Genomic DNA, 20,034 nt, shown 5'->3' with positions numbered 1-20,034 from the left:
TTGTGTGAACAGTATGCTTATGCTGATTATACGACATGACCGTTGGCAGTAGATTGGAATGTGTGGGAAATACACAGTGAAGCCTTCACTACCAGAGTGAGGGCAATAAAGTTACGCTTCAGTAGTTAACGTGTGTCCTTAGTAGGTTGTGCAGTTGCTTACCACTTTTATGTGCCTTTAAAAAGTCAAACCCTGCATTAAGCCATTTCATCCCTCGTTCCAATCCATTCTGAAGACGAAATGATTAGGCAGCATACCTATAGTACTGAAGAAAACAAAGTACATATTTTTTTATGTCTCGCAGAATAGCCCAGAGAAAGTGGAAAGTAATTGCATGAAGAATAGCGACTTGCCAGTCATCTGTAATTGTTCCCTACCACCAGCCTACTCTTATGAGAAAGGACTGTAGAATTCAAGAAATACAAAAGATGCTAGAATGACTTTTGATTTTTATTAAAATTGTTCTTTAAAATAAAAATATTAACTAATTTTTATCAAATTTTTGACCACTTTAGAGAAAAATATTAAAATCTGGAGCGGAATATTAAAAACGCTTCTTTTCTTTGAACTCAGACATTAAAAACATCTTCAACAGACGGAACCCCTTTCTAGGGAAGCAGAGATCTGTTTGCAAACACTTGTATATCTAAGCAGACATTTATATCAAATATATTACTGAAAGTGCTTTATTAACATTGTCTCTGAAGTGACTATGTAGAAGCTTTAAAATAACCACCATAATTTTGTAGTTTTGAGAAAGGCTAATTAGTCCCTTGAAGGGCAACATGATCCTGATCCTATACAGTATAAAAAGCTAGCAAGCTGACCATTGAAGGGATGAATGGGACCTACCACTCTTGAGTTAAAAAAAAAAATAAAAAATTAAAAAATGTCAAATAAACGTTGTTTAAAAAAAAAAAAAAAAGGCATCCATATAGAAATTAATTGCTCATTCTTCTAGTTCCCTGTATTCAAACACAGAATCTGGTAAGTTTTCAGGGCCATCTTTCTATAATGAACAATTTAACATTTTTCCATGAAATGCCAGTTGGAAGAGAATTTATCACTGCAAAATGTTTGGTAAAAATCCAGTACTGTCCACCTATATTTTAAGAAATTTGATTCTTGCACTGCTAGAATGTTCGTAGCTGAAGGACTTTAATTTGTATCATTTTTAAAGCTGATGGTACCATTTAAAATGTTTTAAATTCAGTTAATCAAATAGGACAGGACCAAGTTGAGGGTTTAATTATATTCTTCTTTTCTAATATCTAGTTTTGTGGAAGTGTATCTGGGGGCACGGTATGGTCAATTGTGTTTAAGTAAAATTTCTGTCAATAGAAATAAAAATTTAGGACATAAGCTTCTATTTTTACATTTAACGCTTGTATAATGAAACAATACTAAGAAATACACTACTACCTTGCTTCAGTATATAATATACTGTATCTTATTTATAGTAGTAAGAAGAGTTTAAATCAGAAATAAACAGACCTGTTAGTAGCAGAGAATAAATAAAGCTGTGTTTCTAGAGATAGGGATTGCAATACAAAAGTTGGGTGTTTATTTGCTCTTCTGTGGTTTAAGAATAACACTACAATAGGATCTTATGCATGAAAATGCATGTGGTGACAGCTGCCTTGTATTGATGTAGTTGTTTTCAAGATGAACGTGCTCCAGGTGTGACTCTTCATTCTCCTCCTCTTCACTGTTCTCGTGAACATCGTCATCATTGATATGTGCCCTGCAGATGCGTTCTGGAGGGACCGTCCTGTGACATTGTGGGAGCAATTATATCTTAGTTATTCAAGATAACTCATAACCTCATAACTTATTTCAGAGATGCTCGTTATTTAGAGATTTGAAAATGTTCACTCAGTGCGTTACGTTTTCTCAATAATATATTTATTGAGGACTTTTGCAAGTCATTCTTTTTAAAATTCTCTCCTTGCATTGTTTTCTCATGTATATCATATACTTAGTTTTCCTGAGAAAAGTATTGTCACTTGTTGCTGAACGAAAACTTACTTCACTGACTTCAAAATTAACTTCAAACCTGGGGAAAGGCCACTTTCAGTGGTCAGCGACAGCTGATGGCTCCTTCCAGTGATTTTGTAAAACGTCTGGGCTCCGGTCCAAGAGCAGAAAAGCTGGTACTTTGCTGTGCCTATCAAATTGTAGCTGCTCCAGTGAACTTGTGGCCCAGGCAGTATTACAGATGAATTTCCTGGAGGCAACCGGTGCTCAGCATCTTAGTGAGCATTTTCAAGAGGTGTAAGAAAGGGTTAAATCTCACTTCTCACTTATCATATGCAGAAATACTGCAGACGCAAAAGCGGGATTTAGCTCCTCCTTCATAATTTTTTTTAAAAAATTTACTTTAAAGTAAAAAGTTCTTGTGACATTTAGTTTAATGCTATTAATGTACAAAAGAGCTTGGAAATTACCTTATTTTGTTATTGTTCAGTCTTAGAAAACGTAATTTTCTCATTTCATCAATTCCAAATGGCACAGACTTTAATTCATTGTGATCCAAAAACAACTCTCTTAGAGAGTGATATGCTCCAAAAAATGATACTGGATCTATTCCATCATCAGTAAGTTTGTTGAAGGACAGGTAGAGATACTCCAGCCCTGGCTTCATGTGACCAAAGACATATCCTGGAATTCTTTCAATCTGATTTCCTATAAGTATCAGATGTAGTAAAGATTTTGGCAGATAGGAGGGAACATGATATAACTTGTTATAAGAGAGATCGATTGATTCCAAGTTCCTGCATTGAAGGAGAAAAAAAAAAGGGGGGGCGGGGGGGATGAAAACATTATAGCATAGTGCACTGTCAATGCTGCATTCTGTACAAACCAGTGCTTAACATGATTACAAGGAAACTACATTTCAAAGGGAAATTTGTTTCTGTTAACGGAACAGAATGCATTTTATGGAACATAGTCATACATAATTACTGTGGGAATAGAAAGAATTGAAGCTGTTAATTGTCAATGAAACACAATGATTCTGTTGATGGGAAGAGATCCTACTGTAATGAGTACAGAGAGAAGGTTGAATAGGGGAAACCCAAGGGACTAATTTGTGACTGATAAGCGTTGCTGAATTGCAATAATGAGTTTCAGTGGAAAACACATTATAAGCTTGAGACTATAGTGGTTATCCCATTGACATGGATTTTTAAATTTAATTCTAATGAACATTTGAAATTGAATTATTTTGTGAATGGCTCCTTTAGAATCGTTCGAATGTGCTTTGCTTCCAGACAGGAGAGAAGCTGTTAGTAACAGTGCAGTTGTTTTCACATTAAGCAGGTTACAAATCCAGAAATCAGCTGATAGGGCTGCAGTTGATAGATTATGGCACGGTACCCTATGGAGTTTAGCAAATCATTTCCCAGAAGAATCAAAAGCCTTATTGTCTTTTGCTTCTTTCATTCTCGTTGCTTGCTCTGCTTATATTCTACTCCTACGCAATGCAGCTGCATCTTATTTACTTCTATAATTTTTAATCTAATGGGAAATAAGGCTAGGACAATATTCAATTATTGTTAAGTTACCTGTGAGATAGTGATATATTAATATCAAATTATAGTATACATGTATGGAGCATTATTGATAATTAATGTTCATTTTTTGATTGGATTGTCAGAATTTTTTTTAATATGGTATGGATTTGAGGCATAAGACCTTTTTGTTTTAAAGCCAACTGAATACTTCCTAGATTATACAATTTAAGCAAAGAAAATTAAGACAAATTATCTACAGAAAACAAGCAAATCAAAAGACAACTACAATTTCAAGTTAAAAGTAATGAAATGCAAATATTTATTTAATTATCTGACTCGCTAATAACAGAGGAATAATTATATTTTAAATGATTCGTACTTACTCTTGGTTTATCCAAGCCAAAGGTGCTATTCTGTGCTCTTCTAATTTGTTATGCTTTAGCACAATGACATTTATGTTTTTGGTATGGTTAAAGCAAATTTCTGACACTTCTTCAATTTGATTATTTTCAAGGTATAACTCCTGTAAGGGCATTTGAAAAGAAAATTTGTGAAAGCAAAATATGCTGTTCTTTCTTATTGCAAAATGTAGCTGTTACCTATCCTCCGTATTACCTGATATAGCTGTTCAATTCTGGATATAGGAATAATAATCTGAGTCAGGGTCAGTTTGTAGCTGTAGCGTGACTTTCAGAAACACACTTTTTCAAAGCAATTGGTTTTTTTTTCTCATGAGTATACAGATTGCTTTGAAAGATCAAATAGAAAAATAATTGTAGCTTTTGTCTTGCCTGAAGTTGTGCAGTGCGAGAGTATATAATGCGAGAGTGATGAGACTGACAAGAAGTTGTTTTGGATTGGTTTGGGTTTTTTTGTGTCTTGGAAAGCTGTTAATGAGAACAGTGTGAAGGGGTTTGCTTGCCTAATGTTTTTGCTGGGCACTTGTGAGCTTTGAAACTTTCAAATTTGTAGGAACGTAAAATGTTAACGTTTTACAAAACTTAATGGTGTGAGTCTGCAATGTATCAAAACTGTGAGTTTTACACAGATTAGGTTCCTGATAATGGCTTGTAATGTAGGATAATTATGATATGAAAGAGAAATGGACCAATGACTAAAATATATGTAGCACCTGAAATAGAATTTAGGGCCTGTAGAGGAAGGCTTTGGGAAAACAGAAAAGCAAATTCGTAGCCTGAAAATCATTGCTTGTAAATTTATTAGGTGTTGATTTAAAATTAAATGTTCTCAAAGCATATGAAGTGTAGAAAAACTTGCCAGGCCTTCCCTGTTTCATCAAGGAGGGATGAAGTGGAAAAAAAGAAAAATGTAACGTACGAATGAATGAGTAATGGAGAACATCAGGCTGAAGTTGTGGGCGGTAGCTGCGGGAGAAGCTCATGTTATAGAAAACATATTGTTTCTCCTCGCATTTGAGACTATGGAAGATCCCAAGTATAAAAGGAAATAAATATGAGGACACTGAAATGAGAAAGTGCAAAATGATAGACAGAATGAAGAGAGATGGTGAAATTAATAGGTAGCAAGAATTATCTTTGAAGTAAAGACTGAGATAAGCAGGGAATTAAACTAGACAGAGATTGAAAAGGAAGAAGAAAATACCTTCCAGATAGCATCCCTTAAAAAAACAAACCAAAAATTAGAAATAGTGATTTAGGAATAAAAATTATTAGTATATATATAAACAAATTTATAAAATTTAAGTTTATCTCTACCTAGCGATAGTAAGGCAGTAAGTAGGGGGGAAAAAAAAAAAGAAAATGTCTGGAAAAATGAAGTTTTCTTGCTGCAGGCTTTTTTGGTGGTTTTTGTTTTGTTTTTACCTCAAGCGTGGCGGGAAGACCTTGTGGGATAATTCTAAATTTATTTCTTCCCAGTCGCAAATAAGAGAGACTCTTCAAAGGATAAAAGGCCAAAGGACTGACATTCGCTTCACTAAGTTTATTTCCTTCTAATTCCAGGGTGACCAAGTTCTTTAAATCTGGGGAGAAAAAGTTGGACTTTCTGTTAATGCCATCTCATATCTTGCTAAAATGCATATTGAAAATTTAAGTGTCTTAAACTTACCCAGATCAGTTCACGGCAATGAAGACGTAGTAAAAGGATTTTCATTTATTATCGCATAATCATAGAATTATATCGTTTATTAGTTTGTAGAACTTTAGAGATTGACTAGAGCTTTATTTATAGCTTTCTCTCCCACTTAGAAATGAAAAGGCAGCTGTTAAGACTTGAGGATAGCGCTACCCTTTAGGCCTTATAACTTCATGGTTACGTGCAGCCGAAGTTTGGAATGCTATGTGGGTGCTGACCTTTGTGCGGTTGCCCGAGGATCTCCATGGGTCCCCAGTCACTCATGTGATCATGGGTACGTTACTCTTTGGGTTCCTACCTCCCCCTCCCTGCTTTGCTACTCTCAACCACGTACTGTACTGTGTTGAGAACCCTTCATGGGCTATACTGGTGTTCCTCCTCAGCCTTCCAAATGCAGGTCACAGCAGAAACCAGTGTTGATCAACGTATGTAAGCAGGAAGTAACATTTCATAACAATAGGTTCACAAATAATCCAAATAACTTTTCTTTTCTTTTTTTACAGAAGCTTTGTATAGCTCCTCCGAACAGTGCAGTTTGATAATCGTAAACTAAAAGGCTCTTGCAGCCCTTGGCCTTTTGTCTTAGCTCAAGCATTTATATTGCTCCACAGTGAGCTGTACCACTAAATTGATCCAGTTTCAATGGCAGGAAAGGGAGAAAAAAGCCAGTCAAATTATGGCATGGAAGGTACCCTTTCTGTCTGTCCTTTTTTTTTTTTTTTTTTGTATTAGCCCACATTTAGCTTGGCTTAAAATGACCATGGTTTACTCCAGTTATATTGTGCCTTATTTTTCATGCACATTAAATTCTGTTCGCTTTCATGTAATTGAAAAAAATAATTAATATAGTTTCACCACACATAAAGTGATTAGGTTATGGGTCAGGAGAGTAGGTATCTTCAACATACTTCAAATCCATCTCTATTTAGTAACCTTTAAATATAAGTTTCTTTGGGAGAGGTGCAATTGCATAAGAAGGGAAAATGTAATTTTAAAAAACTGTCACGCAAATCTTTCAGCTTTTGTGTCTTTTTGAAAACTAGCCAAAAAAAAGCTAGCAATTATTTCTCTGGTTATACTAAAATGGATGCATTTGGTTGAACATTCTGCTTTTAAAATTTATTTTAATCTTTTCACATGATCAGTTTTATTTTTCTAAATACCTTGTAAGCCATCTTCATCAATAGCATGAAGGTGGTTGTCATTTATTTTTATTTCTTCCAAAGTTGATGGCAGTTCAGAGGGAACATGTACCAGCATATTTCCATCCAAATACAAACGTTTTAGGTTTTTCAGGATCTTAATCATAGGGATGAAGAAGAGAACTTAGGTTATCAAGGTGTAAAATATATTGTTAAACATATAGTGTAATCATAGTTAACATTTCCTTGAACACACTTGTTTTGAAGTTTTTCAGCAGCAGTGCACTCGTATCCAGTGTTTTAAATATAAAAATGTTTTTCTTGTATCAGTCTAATTAATTGCTTTCTTTATGCTAAATATTAACAAAGACAACTGTTAATGTCACGTGTAACCGGAAGAGCTTGATTGAGCACATAACTCTCCCCATGGCCATCCTGCAGGTATTCACTCATCACTACTTGTATTACTGCTGCTGTCCTTGAGTCATGAAGGTATTGCCTTAACTACACTACTGCAGTACTTAGGAGTTCAAAGTACATACATTTATAGATTATGCATTTATACTCTTAATTTGAGAGTAAATTGATGGGTTTCTGTAAGTCAGCAAATTTACTTTACTCAAGCATAATGACAGCAACTTTTTCAGTGACCTAGGATTTTTATGACTTCAGCCAGCATAAAAAAAAATTGATATGAAAAATTATCATATCTTAATTTTGATAAATGCACATCATGCGATAGTGAGAATTTCTTAAAAAGATGGAGTTGTTTTAGCTGTGGATCCACTGAAGCCTGCTTTCCTCCAGTTTTATCCTAACTGCCTGGTGTGAGATAAGCCTCACTAAAATTTATCTCATGACTGAGACACCTTCCTCGTCTGTCTTTTCCGTCCACTTTGATTTCATAGGAGTCGTAGGAACAGAAATTGTTTGAAATCAGCCAGAGCTGTTCATGTTATATGGAGGGAGGTGGTATATAGAGTGTCCTACAAAAAGACTGATTTCATACGTCAGGAAGCAAAATTAAAAACACATGGCGATAATTTGATTTGGTGTTCATATGCTTTTTGTATTCATCTTGCCTGAAAAAGCAAGGCCTCGATGCCTTACCTCCAGAGTTGAATTTACTACCTGTGTGTGCTTGCTTGCATGAGAAATTATTATGGGACTGTTCTGTCTTCAGGTGAGGGATATGTAGATGCACTTGAATAGCCTGTTACCATGTCAATTTCCCTTGCAAGAAAAAGACTGAATATAGAAAGATTCTTGGACTATTTTATAAGCAAGCTGTTCTTTTAGTAAGCAGCTACGCTTGAAAGCTTCTCATTAAAGACAGTCAACAATAAGCACACAGCTGATTACGTGGACTGCTATTGTATTTGGTATATGCTATTTGATGCTGTTATGGTCCAGATCATAATATTGTTCACAAATGAAAAAAACTGAAGCCACAAAAATGATTTTAGGTTAATTTTAACTAAGAATACAATGACGCTCAACTCTTTTGAGGGGATTTTTATAGCAAGACCTGGCACTAGCAGATCTTTTGGGGAATCCAAGATCGTAAGCTTTACAGAGTTAATGTAATGAGAAAGATGATATATAGATTTACAAATGTTGAGCCTGAGTATCTCAAGTGTTGTTAATGGAATATGAGCTTTTCAATTCTGAAATCTCTCAACTGGAACTGATAAAATATCAGAAAATTGTCTCTCTTATTTTTTAACATTTAATACTTGGTGAATGTCATTCAAAAATCTCTAGATATTCCTGATTATGATGAGAGATTTCTTGAAGTACCCAGGTTTAACTCTATTGTAATTATACAATAGTTACTCATACTAGATGCAAAATGGTTTGGATCCATAGACTGAAAAGCAGGAAGAACTTTCCTTTAAGCAATAATTATCCTTTAAGCAATAATTAGACATAGGATAGTAGAAAAGTTAGACTTTCTTACTTTGAATGCTTTTCGACCTATGCCAGGAGATGTAATATTATTTTTACTCAGATCAATCCATTCCAAATTAGGGATCCCATTGAATGCTTCATCTGAGATAGTAGTGATACTATTTCCTAGGACAGAATTCAAGAAAATAGTTTGAGTTATGAATGACAGTGTAGTATTGTACATGAAAATTATATTACGAAAATAGGTGTATTATGCACAATAATTGTGTGTTAGATATATTCTTATTAGTATTTAAATATTGGTAAGGCTTAGCTGTAAAATTCATTCTAATACATTTCTACAATAAGGAATCACAAAATGTTAATACTACTATTGACTGCATTTGAGAATGGATAATGTTACTTCATGAGAAAAAATGTGCAAAATAGACCCATTATTTACCTGTAAGGTCTAGACTTGTTAGATCTGGATCTGAGATTGGTGGTATTTGTGTAAGTTTGGCATTAATACAGCTTACTGTGGTGTCCGAGGTGGAACATCCAGATGGCAAAGGAGGAGCTTCTATGGGTGGGACAGGAATTGGGAAATGAGGTGGCGTTCTGAAAGTACCATCATCTTCATCACTTTCGTGTTGTATTTCTTCATCTGCGGCTTCCTTTCTTGTGATAGGCTTCTTTTCTCTGTGATAGGCTTTATACTTCCGTCGATTTTTTTTGCCTTTCCTTTTTCTTTTCTTTTCATCCCTTTTACGACCCTCTTTCTCTATAGACTCCACCGCTTCTGTTCTAAGCAGCTCATCTTTTTCAGTTTGAGTAGGTGCTGACAATATGTTGACATTGTCAAGGCCATTGGGTTCTGGAGAATCACCAGACAACTCGCTTATGTCATCCAGTGAAATAATACTTGAATCCGAAGAGGAGGCTAACCAGAGGCAATGAGAACAAAATATTAAACTAAAGTTTTAGCAAACATTGTTTCCCTCATATAATAAAAATATGATAACTATAGAAGAATAGTATTCCCCTTAGAATATGATTTGAAAGAATTAAAATATGGTCTTACATTACTGCTTGACAGAAAAAGATATACTTTGACTGAGAAATGATTAAGCCAACGATACAGAAGTTTTGTAGACAGGCGTGATCCATCGCAACTCCAGAAAAAATGGGAAGAGATTAACATAGCCTTCACTATCTTCCTTTTTGAACTAATATATTAATTAGGGTTTTGTGTTGATGGAGGTGTCTAAAGAGGAAAAAGAATATGTCTGGGAGTGGGAGGAAAGTAACTGAATAAAATTCACAAAGGTTAAGACTTGTTCTCCTGTGCAAGGGACTGTCAGGTGCAGAGATGGGTGCAGGTACGGAGCTCACCAGGGAAATGGATTAACTCCATTGCCAAAGTGCAGTTTGTACTCATGTAACAGGCAATTCAAATAAAAGGAGTTTAATTATTTCAATCAACATGACTTCCAGTTCTACAGTTAATTTCTGTCATGTCTCTACTCAGTGCATTTCTGTGTCACACATGCACACACACACGGGGTGAAACAATATTTTTACAGTAAGAGGAGGTGAAGTTCAGTAGTTTGCAGACTTAAGGTATTCAGAGTAGGGGAAGGAAATCACATTTCGTCTTTATCTCCTCCATTCCTTTTCTTTCTAAAGATACCAATTTTGTTTTAATTGTTATAAAGAACAAGCAAGATTGTAGTTCTGTTGTTCCCATTGTGAGTTGACCTTCTTCTCTTGATTTATACCAAATAGGTGCATGTTTTTACATTCCTAACAAAGATTTACCAGTCTGTAAACTGTATTATGTTTATTATGTATGTCTAATAGATTAATAATGGCTAGTAGTTATTGATAGATCCTTTGTGGAAGTGGGATATAAAATGTAACTAGATGTTCTTTCTTCATATGTTTACCAAAATTTTGTAAAGGGAGGAGGGAAGAAACAGAAAGGGGGAAATAAAAAAAGAAATACAATTAACTCTACTGTTGCATACCTAACATCTTCTTTTCTTTAAATATTATATCAAACTCTCGCAGTCAGTGTACTCTGAGAAACTGAAGTCAACTGGAGTAGAAATTATGAAGACCTGCTCTTGCCATGTAATTCAGGACTTGTTTTCTCTATAGAAGGATAATGTGTACCTTGTAATCCTTGTTATCATTAAATGTAGTGTTTATGTTAGGCTTTGCATGAGTTAGTTTTAAAATAGTAAAAATATTACGGTGTACCGTACCAGTATCAGAACAAACCGGGCAGCATTCTCCTGTAGGTATAATAGTTTTGGGACATTTCAGCGGGTGGCACATGGTTGTATCACATATCACTTCTCCTTTTGAACAGAGACAGGTAATGCAGGGCTTGGGAGACCAGACAGCTTTATCATACATAATCATCCCATTAGCTGTGCAGTGCCCCTTCTTTCCTAAGAAAAGAAAATAGAAAATTGGAGTTAAACAGCTTAAACTGAAATAAAACCAACAGTTTTAAAACTTTGGAAAGAAGCATTACTGTTTTCTTCTCATTTTGAAAATAGATAAAATACACCCGATTCTAAGTGTCTTATCCTTATTCCTTATTTTTCATAGATGTGTTTTCTTCAGCTTAGTAGTAGCAACAATATTCACTTCATAGTGACTGCTCATAGGCTTAATGAAAGTAAAGTCCGTTCTGTAATGACTAGTAAGATAGCAAACACCTCTAGCCTGTAACTTGCTTTGTCTGAAAAACCTCTTTGCTAGGAAAGTAGCAGGCTTGAACAACTTGTACGAATAAATACTTCATCTCTAAAGGTTCTGGACATGAATCTACAAAAAAAAAGAGAATTCCTCAGGGTACCTGTCTAAATTTTCAGAAAGAAATGTAGAAGAGATTTATTTTGTTAGCTATACTCGGATCTTCAGTAGGCAAATTGCTTGGAGAGCGTAAAGACTTGTGAAGGAAACTATTTCACATCTCTTTCTCCTTCCAGTGATGGAGTCTACCTCAGCAGAAGTTTCCCTAGGCAGTTCTTATTCAGACTCCAGGATAAACATTGCACTTCAGCTTGATGGGGTTTTTTTTGTCTTTTGAGAGAACAAAAGCCAAAGTTGAGATTCTTCATCCTATTTTCCTATTTTTGAGTGTACCTCTGAGAATCTGTACTCCCTACACACCTTCCTTTTCCTCTAATGTAAGAATGCATTGCTGAAGTGTTCATTTCAAGCTGAAGACCCGTTTCTAAGTAACTTTGTACTTCCCTACACATAAATAAAAAAATTCCTTTTTTCCCTATTTGGTTTTACTTCCTCCTTCAGATGAGGATTGTCCGATACGGTAGAAAAATCTTATGCTAACTGAATTTACAGGAGACTTTCATTTGCAATAGACAAATTATCTTTGGAAGGATTGTTTGCAGGGTTTGCTTTTCCCACACTCAGTCCTGGTCCGTGCTTGGTTGTTCAGTTTTAAAGGGAAAAGTATTCAGCATAGTTTCTAAATATCTTGACAAGACATTTTGCTTTGACATGACTTTGGAATTAATATTTGACTCAAAACGAGGCATTTTGCAAAATCCTTCAGGGCTGTCCTACTCTCAGCTTCATAACAAAGGTGTTCCTTTGCCCTTCTGTGTAAAGACGATTGGATACAAACCTGTTTTCTGACATAAAAATTCATTATCTGAATCATCCTGTTTGTATGCTCCTCTATTCCTTTGATTTTAAAAGTTATTCTTTTGATTTAAGTTATTCTCAGGATAGAAAGGGGGAGAAATTAAGTTTTTGAACAGTTGCATCTTTTTTTTTTTTTTTTTCAAAGATCCAGGATATGTATGCATTATTAAAGCTGCATAAAGTTGTGCTCAAATCAACTCAAGCCATGTTAACTGAAGGAGGAGATGAGCTAGTCCAGGCCGAATGTTAGTTAGCTGTAAGTCCCTTGTCATTCTACCCAGGTATCTGTAATCCAGCTGTTTGCTGGATCCTGACTTCTGTTTTCTATGTGCTTGCCAGGAAGCCACAATATTTCTTTTAAATAATCTCCAAAGGAAACACAAAAAGAGCACTACACTTTCTCATGTTAAACAATAAAATGTCAGCTGTTCCGGAGGAACATATCTGGCTTGAGACGGAAATTCTTCTGTGCTTCCTTAAATTCTTTATTTTGTTTTAGCTGTTGGACTGTATCTGAAGTTGGTGCAAATCTTGTCTGAATAAGCATAAAGATATGGGTTATCGGGCCTTGGCCACTGCAGGCGTCTTTAACTAATTATCTTGTGTTCTGTGTACATGAGAGTCACTTAAATAGACAGGACAAGTGTCTGTTCTCAAAGGCAAAGAGGTAACCTTTTATTGCTTTGCAGAACTTCTAGTTGTCACTCTGTTGGAATTCACATAACCACGATGAGACAGAGTAAAGACTGCATTGAGATGCTCCTTAATCTTCCTATCCACTGAATAACTTCAGTACGATGGTACGAGCAGGGAGAAGTGAGGTTTACGAGATACTAGAAATAGTGCAACAGTGGACGTCCCATTCTGCACTGCTTAATGGGTAGCCTGTAGTCTATAAAGACCAAATGACTGCAAATTCTTTTATGTTGTGGTGAACTGTTTGATTTCATTTAAATGATTCACGTGATGTTTATATAGAGGAAGGAGATATATCTGATTACTGTTACAACTTTATTTAAACTGTTAATATTCATCCTGTGTATGATATCTGTAAATTGTTTTTTAGGCTACTGAGAGCAAAATAAGTAGCTAGGAGAATGAAAATTAAGTTTTGGATTGCATTTTTTTCTGTTCTGAAGTATGATTAATAATAGTATTCTATTATTTAATAGACTCTGTTTTTTCCAAATCTGACATTAACTTAAAAAAATTTTGAACTTTAAAAGCTAGACTGAAAAATACCTTGTGGTTGAAGTCTTTGGCAGATGAGCACAGGACTTTTAACCTTTGGAAATATGGTGTAAATTCAGCACGAAGTTCCAAATAAAATGAGTTCAGTGGTTTTAGCTCAGCTTTTGGATGCAAGTCCAGATAGAAACAAACGGGGTGGGGAGGGGCGAAGAACCATGCATTATTTCAGCATGACTGATGGTCTCTGACAGAGACACTGGAATATCTTACATGAAGCATATGCTATTTATGTGGTATTTTCCTCTGTTTAATTTAAAAAATATTTTTAAATTAAAGGGTTGACATGACTAATATGTATTACAACAGTAATATTGTAGTACACACTAAAAATGCTGTAGTCAAGAGTTTTGCTAGTTTTCCTGTTAAAACCCCTTAAAAATATTTGATCTGAAATGGTTCAGCCTTTCTTAAAGTAAGGAGTCACACAAATGACTGTGATTAAAATATGTTTTGCCACTGAAGTTGAGACCTGTTATCCTGGCGGTCACATCTCTTGTGTGACACATTAAAAGGCTTAACTTCTTGCTTATAGAAATAGATTATTATAATTTTATGTAGAACAGTGGTAATCAGGGCATGCTTATTTTTTTCATAAAATTCATAAAATTGCATAAGGTGATTTTATTCAGTGTGTTATCTCTTGGTTCTGGAATGGAAGTATCTACGTCTTTGTATATATTAGCTATAGAGTGGACACGGCCCTGTATTGGTTCCTCACAACATCCAGTGTCTTGTCTTCAACCTTTGAGCCTCTTTCTATTAAAATAAATGTAGTGTTCTAACAACCCAATAATTTTTGATTGGTTAATAACTGGGCTTTCAAAATTGAAAAATACTGATAGTAGTATTCAGAAGTTCTTATCTTCAGAATGGATTTTTAGTCTGATTTTTAGACTCTTGGGAATCTTAATTGCTTGTTTTGTGAGTTGCAGTTTCCCATTTGTGACCTTGAACGTAAAATCACAAACATCCCAGAGCCAAGAGTTCTCCCTTCCTTTGCTGCACTAAGGACCAAAGAGACACTTAACAACTATCAGATCTCAATCCCTCCCTAGTCTTGCATTCTTTGAGGAGTCTGGAGAGAGGCCTGTTAACGATTACTAAGGCAGGTTTCAGTAAAGATCAATGAAATTATGCTTTTTTGTTCGTTTCGTAAGACATCAAATCCTTTTCCCTACGTCTCCTTCAAAAAGCATAAAATACATATTAGTACAGCAACATGAAAACCTCCAGATCACCAAAAAGGCAAGTTTTATATAAATCATACTATTGAACTTCTTTTAAATAAATCCAGGTCTCGATATAGATGGAGAATAGGGATCTGGTCTTGAATGTGTGGTTTTTTTCTCTCTGTTAGTTTAGTTTTCCACCTTAAGGGCCTTGTTTGTAATGTAAGTTTCCTAGTGCAACTATGATGTGTGTTATTAATTTATTTACAAAATAAAGACTTATTCCCAAAATGTTGCATGTACATATAGTAAGAACGTTGCTCTTCAAAAATATAATAAAAAATAAGAACTTGAATCCATTTTAAATAACACTGGTGTTATTGGTTTTTGGGCCTCAGTGAAACATTAATGCACTTAAGAGATACATTGAGCAAGGAATTCTTCAAAATGGCCTTCAAACTTGCTACATGTTTGAAGTTATGAAAATATCCTAACAAAAGTTCTATCAGATAGAATGAAATGAGAATGCAGAAAAATTGCAGAAAATATTACTGTTACATGGCAAAGCAGGATTCTCTGTCAGGATTAAGCACAGAAAATTAAAAAGCTTCATATGGTAACCACAAAATTATTATAAAAGGCAACAAAAGTAGGTTAGCAAAAAGGTAGTTGGGGTTTATTTCATTAGCTGTTGCAAATAGAGCTAAAATAAACCTTTCATGAGTTTAAATGTTTCATTTGAAATCAAGAGGAAAAATGGGCCCTCTCTAAGTAGTAGAGAGGCTTCTTTCTTACCTGGTAAGACATTGTAACTAGATTCATGGCCACCCAAACCTATGAGAGAATCAAATACTCCCATAACACCATCATCGATGTTAATAAGAGGTATGCTGGGTACTCCAGCAACAGGAGCTGGAAGCTTCATTTCCGGCTGCCTTGGGGACCTGTGCCCTGCTGAGGAGCTCCTTCTCAATCCTCTGCCGCGCATTCTCCTCCTTTGCCTCCTGAGGAGTGCACTGGTTTCATTTTGAGAAAAATCAATGCACAGAGAGACAATCAGGAAAAAATAGACTAATGATGTAGCCTGCATGTCTTTGTGTGCCTCAAAGTATCCTAGAAATGGAAAAAAACATGAAAATTAGATACCTAGAGAGCTTTTAGGGTTATGTTAGTCATATGGTGCACTTTTCCAAGCAGGTGGACCAATACTTTGGGGATCAATACAACCAAGCTTCCTCTTGGAACAAATTGACTATGAGAGCTCGAGTAAGCAATTTGCTTTTTGTAGTTCTCTGCCCTTAAGGACAATAGTCAAATTCAAATACACTGCTGGATAGAAGGATATTTTATTTTATCACAATCACAAAATCACACAGAATTATTTAGGTTGGAAAAGACCTTTAAGATTGAGTCCAATTGCCAATTGAGTCAAACATCCAATCGTCCAATCAAGTCCGACTCATCAGTTGACCACTGAATGAGTCATACTGTGTTTAGAAGTATCTTTTTTAACCAAAATTAATCACGCATCTAAGGAGGTGCTAGCGTTGCATTTGGGGTTGCATTTAAACAGGTAGTTTAGATTTGCAGTGCCATCAGGCATTTGTAGTTTTGTAGTTGTTACTGGTTCCAGCAAGGGTGTTCCTGAGAGTTGTAAAGTGTTTCTTCACTTTTTTGATAGCTAATATTTCTTTCAGGTTGTTGTAACTTCTGAACACGAGGATGGCAAAGTAACAGAAAAATCCCCAATGAATTTCTGATGTTCTGCCCCAAATGCTTTTGGTTTGTCATTTCTGTGCAAGGTATTTTTCACCGTAGACAAAAGGAGATGTTGCTTTTGCTTCTGTTTCCAGCCATGCTCTTCTTTAACAGAATTTTTTTGGTTCTGCAGTAGAGGAGACCTTTTTGGAAGCTTGATCACAATAACGCTATTTGTGACATCCCAGATCTGCTTTTCTAGTGGAAGTTTTTATTAAGCGTAGGTAGTCTAAAAAGGTTGATCTATAATGGGTTGTGTTTTGCATTTAATTTCTAATAAATTCAAAATGACTATATATCTTGAGCCGTCTTATGATTCTGACAGAAAAATTCCATTTACTGTCACCAATAGGTGGCATTCCGAAACAGAGCAGTCAAGATTCAAGAGTATGCATAGGAAGCATATCCAGCAGTGGCTATATCAGTGTGGAAATAAGTCTGTGCATATCCAAAGTTATTAATGATCTGTCATAGCTTTGTTAGTATAATTCATTCAAAAAGGAACCGCTGTTGTCCAGTGGCCTATTTTAACCGAGACGATAGAGTCTGAAGACACTAGTATTTTTGTGATGTTGAGAATTAGAGAACTTGAGGCTTAGAGCGCTTAGTCTTTGTGTCCAAGACAAGGCTTAGATTATGTCCATGGTTTTTCTTTAAGGAAGTTTTAAGGGGATTAAAAAATGCTTTTTCTAAATGCTCATCAGTCTGGCTTTCTACGTAGTGTTTCACCTTGGATTTAGACAACTTATAGTTACACATATTGTATAAATACAGGATAGTATTATTTCAGGAACTTGAACTGTGTTTTTGCCTTAATCGGATGTTTTATAAAAGTTTGTGCATCTTGGTATTGTCTGATTTATGTAATAGGTCAAGTTTTTGGTACAAGTTGCCTAACTGTTCTTTAACATAAGGCATGTGATTGATTGTATGTTTTTCATGCTTTCCACAGCCTAATTTTCATATTCGGTTTTTTAAATGGGAAGCTGGCAGTAAATAAGCTTAAAACAATGTGCTTTTACTTATTTCTAATATTGTAGTTTTTGTGTTCAACTATTTTAATTTTAAATATTATAGCAAATAAGTATATTAATTCGCAGGATTTTGTTAAACTAAGCTAATCTTTTATTCCCATATAAAGGGAATTTGAGATGCGTCTCACACAAATCCATATGAAGTCTCATGTAACAGCAGGGGTCTGAAATTATTCCAGACTTCAGTTTGCTGCTTTCTAACCATTTGAAATCAGTTATTCCAAAATGCTATATAGACTTTATGCTGGCCTTTTATTTACAGAAATTACTGTTCGTTAACATATCAAAGAGGTGCAGAAGCTTGTGCTCTGCCTTGATGATGTCTGTTGTTTTTCCAAAAATGCTTCTTTCTTAGTACCTCAGCTTTCAGGACAAATGACCTAATGGGTTTGGTTTCTAACTTACTTGCGTGGTAATGATGGGCTATAAAATTACACAGTAAACTTCTGTTCCACAGGTTTGAATGAAACACACAAAGAGCCCTTAGGGAAAACTGAATATACAAAGAAAAGTCTTGAACATGTGTATTCATTCTGTTGAGTTAGTGACATCTTAATTATGGTCACATTTTTATAGTATGCTTTATAATAATGCCATAGCTATGTAGTTACAATAGTGCTACATTACATTTGTGGGTTTTTAATGCTTAACCTTTTCTTCCTGTGACCAGAGGCATATAATGGCATGACTGAAATACTTTTCCATTCTCCATGCATGTATTTTTAAAAGTCAGGAATAATATGGGGGGAATTACATTACATTTACTGTACAAATGATTTCTCAGAGTTTTGCTGTCAACTTCAATATGGAGTAAAACTCTATAGTAAATCCAATTATTTTAAAGTGAAACTTTTTTTCATAAAATACATTATAATTACAAATTTAAAAAAAAAAAAAAAAAAAAAAAAAAAAAAACAGAAAAGAACCCCTCCAAAAAATGTCTTTATAAACTAATCCTGTTCCCATATATGAATTTATATGCTATATTTTCACACCAAGTTAACTCTTCAGTACCGAAAGCTTAATACTGCTACTTGCAAACAAATGGTGTTCCTTGGATGCTAAATACTGAGCTGTTTCTAAGTTTCTTTCGTTGTTTTATTTAATAAGTGTTGTCTCACATTTTAAGGCCCAAACTGTGAACATCATACAAGAAAAGTGCACTGGGCCTTTACTGCCCGTGACTGGTACCCTCAGATTATCTATGAGGAAGTTATATTTAATATAGTGTCAGCGAGCTTTTATTTTGGGGAAAATTCAACCTATTCAACTTACATGACTTTTGTAATAAATGATTACATATCAAGATAAAAATTTAGATAGCTAATATAATGAAATTATTATATTTTTGTGTTGCCAGATGCTCTCAACATGGCTGCATTGCTATACCTTTTTTAAATTTACCCATAAATGTTTAGATCATGCATAGTATGTGTAAGCATCTTTATTGCCTTTACTTTTATCATGTAATGTGTTCAGTAGTTTGTAGCTTTCAAAATGCTTATCTTCACTAAGTTTAGTATCTGTCATTTTGCTGTTATGTTAATAGAAATAGTTAATTTTTAAAGTAGTGACCCTTTAGAAACAGCAAGGTATCAGAATTTATTAAATAATCTATCTTTATCTATTCAGGCTAAATTCAAACATGTTTCGAGGATGTCAAGGTTATTTCTCATGATACGCAGGGGTTAAAGTGATTTACCGAGATTTTTCGCATACCCTTCTTTAAATTTATTGCATAGAAATGAGTTACATCCAGCCATACCAGCAAAACTAGTTGCACTTTCAGTTAGTTTAAGCTTGAAGTGCACGGCAAACATTCATACCAAACAAAAAGCAGATCAACTGGTATTGCATACTTTATCTAGAAAAGCATTTATGTTCAGTATTGTTAAATACAGCTAATATTATTTCACACATATTTGCAAAGTTAACGTGTAGTTTAAGCCATTCAACACCATGCCTTAAGCAGTAATTTAAAATTTAAAACATTTTACCTTGTCATCTAACCTAACAGCAGATTCTGCTTGGTGTCATTTAGTCTCCAGTTCCAAATGAAACAAAATCACAGTGATATCTTTAAAACAAACAGAGAAACAGTAAGGATTGTTGAAACATGTTAGATGATTCCTTAGTTAAGTCTGAAATAGCTTCTTTCCCTGGGGACAAAGCGCGGTTCTGTTCTGTGTGCAGAGAATCAGATAATACTGTTACTCGGAGAACTTAAAAAGCTCACTTAAGGAAAATGAAAAGCAGCACAATATGTTTGGTCCGGAGGCTGACAAGGCACAGCTGGAAATTCTCTTTCAGTACTTACAGTTGGTTGCATAAGGAACGGGAAAATGGAGTGTTTTCTAAAAGACACGAAAAATGTGTCTTTTATTCAGTTCTGGTTTATGTATTTAAAAACTTAGTTTCCAGGTGGCATGATTTTAATGTAGATTTATTATTTTACCAAGATAATACATTTTGG

General features: G+C 34.8%; 2 protein-coding genes across 4 annotated transcripts in view; one reads left to right on the top strand and one right to left on the bottom strand.

Moving 5' to 3' along the window:
- CENPP (centromere protein P) overlaps positions 1 to 20,034 on the top strand; it is a 147,129-nt gene that overhangs the window by 92,066 nt on the left and 35,029 nt on the right. The window lies entirely within an intron of this gene.
- On the bottom strand, positions 1,280 to 19,799 carry ECM2 (extracellular matrix protein 2). The gene is made up of 10 exons (XM_074603281.1): positions 19,559 to 19,799; positions 15,565 to 15,882; positions 10,933 to 11,121; positions 9,126 to 9,605; positions 8,733 to 8,848; positions 6,794 to 6,929; positions 5,360 to 5,517; positions 3,899 to 4,038; positions 2,448 to 2,774; positions 1,280 to 1,771 (listed from the first exon to the last, which is right to left on the bottom strand). Exons 2-10 carry the CDS (start codon positions 15,857 to 15,859, stop codon positions 1,564 to 1,566), a joined length of 2,049 nt encoding a protein of 682 aa, XP_074459382.1. The 5' UTR covers positions 15,860 to 15,882; positions 19,559 to 19,799; the 3' UTR covers positions 1,280 to 1,563.

The sequence above is a fragment of the Larus michahellis genome, chromosome 10 (genome assembly GCF_964199755.1).
Source record: "Larus michahellis chromosome 10, bLarMic1.1, whole genome shotgun sequence".
NCBI lineage: Eukaryota > Metazoa > Chordata > Aves > Charadriiformes > Laridae > Larus > Larus michahellis.
The sequence above is the reverse complement of the archived record's forward strand: the minus strand, read 5'-3'. Positions and strand labels throughout refer to the sequence as shown.

Bases quoted from the DNA above. Each gene is read 5' to 3' on its own strand.
- ECM2 (XM_074603281.1), bottom strand. From the start codon at position 15,859: ATGCAGGCTACATCATTAGTCTATTTTTTCCTGATTGTCTCTCTGTGC. The intron at 8,849-9,125 runs GTAAATAATGGG...ATTCTGTCCTAG, and splicing joins AACAAGTCTAGACCTTACAG to GAAATAGTATCACTACTATC. The intron at 4,039-5,359 runs GTAAAAACAAAA...ATGCCCTTACAG, and splicing joins GTCTTCCCGCCACGCTTGAG to GAGTTATACCTTGAAAATAA.